The 5,363-nt window shown below is 30.6% G+C and overlaps 2 protein-coding genes across 2 annotated transcripts in view; both read left to right on the top strand.

Moving 5' to 3' along the window:
- Positions 1-610, top strand: part of LOC107062867 (WRKY transcription factor 22-like) — a 2,605-nt gene extending 1,995 nt beyond the window's left edge. The window contains exon 4 of the mRNA XM_015314045.1: positions 1-610. Within this exon, the coding sequence (XP_015169531.1) occupies positions 1-281 (281 nt within the window). The 3' untranslated portion in view covers positions 282-610.
- A 1,838-nt stretch (positions 611-2,448) lies between these two features.
- The window catches only part of LOC102597461 (desiccation protectant protein Lea14 homolog), a 5,481-nt gene continuing 2,566 nt past the window's right edge, over positions 2,449-5,363 (top strand). The window contains exons 1-2 of the mRNA XM_006358592.2: positions 2,449-2,651; positions 3,423-3,656. Coding sequence (XP_006358654.2) covers positions 2,449-2,651; positions 3,423-3,656 — 437 coding nt within the window. The remainder of the gene's footprint in view (positions 2,652-3,422; positions 3,657-5,363) is intronic.

The following is a 5,363-nucleotide window of genomic DNA, read 5'->3' as shown; positions in this document are numbered from 1 at the left end:
CGAAACCCACCGGCTCGTCGCCGCCGACCAACTCTCCGGCACCGGAAAATCAAGAAAGCAGCAGGGACGAAAAAGAGGATATTTTTGAAGATGACGATGATGAATTTGGTGTTTCCGATGTTGGGTTGGATAAAATGGAACCGGAAGATGATTTCTTCGACGGATTGGATGAATTGGAAATTCCGGCCACCGGAGAAGTCTCGCCGGAGAAATTTCCGGGGACTTTTCAGTTCCCTTGGCTAGCGAATAGCGCTGCAACTACGGCGGCCGGCGGTGGTTGATTGACCTACAGGAAAAGGACACGTGGCAGAAAAAGTTAAAGAAATGATGCTTTTGTTCTTTTTAGTTTGTAGTATTATTTTTTTTGTCCGTTAAAGATTGGAAGATAGAAAGGAAAAAAGAGAATCTTGAAATGAGAAACTTTATTGATTTTGTAGATGTAATGTATAAATTCCATTCCCCCATCATTATAGAGAAAGAGATCATAGCCATGTAGAGAAAGGGAAAGAAAGTGTTTGATTGATTCATTCTTCTTTTTTTAAGGATTTCTTTTTAGAATGATATGGGTATATAAATATAGTATAAATTTGAGACTTGAATTTGACGTGAATTATTAATTTTATTTTTGAACTATTGACTACTGAACTTAAATACATCTCAGATCTACCACTTGACATAACAAATAGTGTCAAACTCTTGTAGAAGTGTTGAAAACTCTCCTAAATTTGGCTAGAATTTAGGAGTGTATTTCACTCATGTGACAAGATCAATGATGTACTTTCAATTAGTCAAGCAGAGGATATCTTTAAGACTGTCAATAGTTTAGAAATGAAACTAATAATTCACGTTAAATTTAGGAGTGTTTTCAATATTTTTCTCATTTATAGTTTTTAGGTTAATTTTGTTATAATTATTTTTTGTTTAACTTGAATATAGTTTAATATAATTGACTGACGTGAACTATGAGCTCCTTATAATACATTCTCCTTTGAGTTGATTTTTAGAGTGTGATTTAGTTTAATTCAACTTTGGCATCATTGAGACTTGCATTCATAAATAATTTAGGTTACATGGTAGATATTCATGTGCAATCATATTATTATCTTAATTGAACATTAGTTATTTCTACGGGGCATGTCTTGCAGTTAGAGTCGTTAAAATGGGCTTAGACCGTAAAGTTGGCGTAACCCAACTCGTTATTAGGGTAGGATTGGAATAAGGGATTTTTTGTTATAATTATTACCAATGATTTATTTCTTTATTAACTTTCCATACTTTTATAGTCGTTAGTTCATATGTGTGTGATCGTATAACAATTTTTTGGGGGAGATTTCTAGTCGGCCGAAAGGAATATTGGAAAACTTACTTGAAGCGTCTATTTTATTCTTCCAAGTGAATGAGATACATTTTAACAATAACAATAACAATTTATAGCAAATTTTATAATTTTAGAAATGTCCCTTCAATTTAGAAACGGATTTAAGATTCTAATTTGAAGAATTTAATATTTATAATTTTAATCACTAAATTAGCATTTAATTTGTCAATACCTATTTCTCGTTTATATATTTATATTATATACTTTGCATAAAAAATATCAAATATAGTTGAATTAATTAGAACTATATTGACTCTGCCTTAATTTAAGGTAAAACCAAATGAGTGGCATATATCTATTCTTAAAAAGGAATAATTCCAGGAGAGAATATCTTGAACACAACAACTATTCCAAACTTTTAAAACTGTCTAACCATGGGAGAACAAACATATTCATGTTCTACAAATGGGAGTAGATTACTGTTGTAATCGATAAGTTACGATAAAGTGATAAATATTTTTAAGGGACATAAATTGAGTCAAAAATATTTTGCGTGTCCAGATAATATAACACATATTTTTTTAGTTAATTCCAAAAAGAATGACGCATTTCTATATTTAATACTCTTTGTTTCTTAATACTTGTCGTCTTACTAAAAATAGATGATCCACAATACTCCCTCCATCCCATAAACCAACATCATAACTATTTCCAATTCTATTGTATTTAAACTCATCGCATTATTTGTTTGATTGATTAAGCCAAGGGATATCACATTTTTAATTATTTAATTATTGATAATTTTAATTTCGATTCTTATAATATTTCACAAAGCATATTCAATCATAAATTAATTAAAATATACTATATCTCAATTTAAATATATTATCCTAAATTCTAAAGTAATAATATAAATCAATATAACACATGAGTAATTAAAGAATAAATGGATAGCCAGCCGTGGATTTAGTTAATCCGTCTTGTCATAACAAGAAATCCAATCTATTTTTTTTCACATCATATAACTAGCTGAATATCGATTGACAGGAATTCAAGTCTATCTTATCTTTTATATCGACAATCTCATTATTTCCTTCGAAACTCAAATCCAAAATATTTGTTCAAGAAGGATGGATTACGTAGACAAGGCGAAGAATTACGTATCAGAGAAGGTGGCGGAGATGGAGAAGCCAGAAGCAACGGTTATGGATGTGGATGTGAAGAATATTAGCTTTGATAGCATTTCATATCATGCTAAAGTTTCTGTTACGAATCCTTACCATGTTCCAATTCCTATCATGGAGATTGCTTATGTTGTCAAATGTGGGGGCAGGTACAAAAACTAAAATTACTATATGATATAATACGCACGTTGTTAAATGGTAGGTTCATTGCGAATGCACAACTAATAGTTATGATATAATTTGGGTTGGTAAAGAAACTAAAATCAATTAAATTTATTTTTCAAATGTTGGAATTAAAACAAATTAATTAAGTCGATTTTTTCATAGGTTTGATTTTGTTGATTTTTTTTAGTTATATATGTGCAATTGTATGATTTTAAATTAGGTATATATTTATATAGTCGGGTTGGTTTGATTTTTCCAATAGCTTTTTTGATTAATACCAAAGTTTATCGATTTTTAAAATTTCAAATAAAAATCAAACTAAACGATAAAAATATATGTGTTCTTGATCGATTTTTGGGTTTTTGGTGAACACCATTATTTATCATCATGAGATGAATAGGACCCGCCCGTCATACCCCAACCTTTGTATACAAATCATACTCCAACCTTTGTAAGGGTAGAGATCATGTTTCTGAAAGATTCTTAACTCGACTATATATTTTTGAATAACTAGTAACATGATAGAAAAACAAAATGCAAAAGATAGGTTTATGAGTTCATTTTCATGTGTGCCTGAGGGCACTTGGGGTAGATTCACTAATGGTCATTCAACTTTGATAATTTATCGCACAAAATTCACTTTTCTATTTTTATTTTTATTTATACATAAAAGTCACCCAAACTTCATAGTTTATCACTCAAAAATTATTTTTCTTTCACTCTTATTGATTACTTTACTTTGAATTGAATTCCAGCATAGTAGCTACAGGTACAATTCCAGACCCGGGCTCATTGAAGGCGAAAAGCACAACCCTAGTAGATGTCCCAGCAAAGGTTCCACACAGCGCGATATTGAGCTTAGTGAGGGATATTGCAGCAGATTGGGACATAGATTATACACTTGAGTTGGGTTTCATTATTGACCTTCCTGTATTTGGCAACTTCACCATTCCCCTCACTTATAGTGGCGAATACAAACTTCCTACATTGTCTGATTTATGGCGAGGTGACGGGGAAGAAGAGAAAGAAAAGAAAGAAGAAAAAGAAGAGAAAGAGAAGAAAGAAGAGAAAGAAAAGTAACAAACTTGTTGTATTGTGTCATTGAACATTATTTTAAGAAAAAATCGCTATGAAACTCGTCCGCTAAATTACTTGTAACTAACATAAGTTTTTGATAATTCGTCACTAAATAAAATTAGTGACAAATTTTTCTATGTAGCTATAAAAAACGTCATCTCTAATTCTTTGTTTTTTTTAGTATTAATGAGTCTTGAGAGACAATTAATTAGAATTGTATATTTGATATTTTTCCTTCTACTTTCTTTTTGGCAAGAATGTTAGTATAGTACAAGTAGAGAGTGATTGATGTTTCTTCTTTATCATGAGAACATCAAATAATACTATTTGAAGGATCATATAATATTTTTTTTGTGTTTACCTTGCCTTCAACTTCAAGACTTTAACTAATAGATTAGCTAGGTTTTCGAAATCTCTCTAACATGTTGTTTCGAGGGAGAATGTATTTCCAAGTTTCAAATTTCTACTTTATTATTTCCATCATTTGATATCCATAGGATGATCCACAAGAAAGGCAAAAACCTAAATAGCTAATGTCCCTAGATTATACTGTAATATTTTCCTGACATTCCTAGCAAAATGATGGTCAATATGTTTGCCCTAAATAAATTGCTTCTCGTAAACTTCAATTTTTCCATAATTTGTAAATGTAATAAAACTCATTTAGAAACGACTAAAAAAATCAACTGAGATATTAGTTAACTAACAAGACTAAATTTAAACAACATTTCGCCATTACAAAAACGAAATACTTAACACTCTCAATTGGTTTGACACTTTCTCCTTTAGATAATTGTTCATAAAATTGAGAGATTATGGGAGGTGAAAGAATAATTTTATCGCTAGTTGTGTTAATATAAAACACGGTTTATGTTGGGTTGGGCCATGAATGAGTCGGGTCCTTTTGGGTTGAATCATAATTTTATGTGGACCAATAAATAAAGGGCAAATTACAGAAATCACATACTTTTAAGGTAAACTTACAATTTATCCCTTAAAAAGTTTATAATTACAGAAATCCCTCATTTTCGCGCATTAGATTAGTGTATCAACGCTTATATTATTGTATCTTGCGCATCAGATTAATGTATCAACGCTTATATTATTGTATCACGCGCATCAGATTAATGTATCAGTGCTTATTGTAACACCCCTAAATACTAACCTAGAGTCGCATGTCGATTTACCGTTGCTTAATTACTAGAATAGTTTTAGTCTCATTTTGGGAACTTGAAATGTTGTGATAATTGCTAACTTGCTTAACATAAATTGTGATCGTAATTTAAGGTATTGTATTAGGGTATTTCGTAATATTCTAATTAGAATTATGTATAACTTTAAAAGGAGATGAGGGATATATATTGTTTTATTTAAAAAGATATATACAAGAAAAATGACTTAGTTTTGAAAAATCGATTCTTATGATTTAAGAGAAATCGAATTTCAAAAAATCAGAGTCGCCACTTAATTTTTAGTAAAAAATCAAGAAAAATATAAGGTTTTTCAAAAGATTCAAACAGATAAAATCGATTGAAAAAGGGTTCGAGTTCAAATGTACATTCCGAGAAGGTATAAGGCCCTCAAAATGCCCGCTAATTCGCGGTTGACCGGCGATTTTA

Source organism: Solanum tuberosum, unplaced genomic scaffold (assembly GCF_000226075.1).
Source record: "Solanum tuberosum cultivar DM 1-3 516 R44 unplaced genomic scaffold, SolTub_3.0 scf00267, whole genome shotgun sequence".
In the NCBI taxonomy this organism is placed as follows: Eukaryota; Viridiplantae; Streptophyta; class Magnoliopsida; order Solanales; family Solanaceae; genus Solanum; species Solanum tuberosum.
The sequence above is the reverse complement of the archived record's forward strand: the minus strand, read 5'-3'. Positions and strand labels throughout refer to the sequence as shown.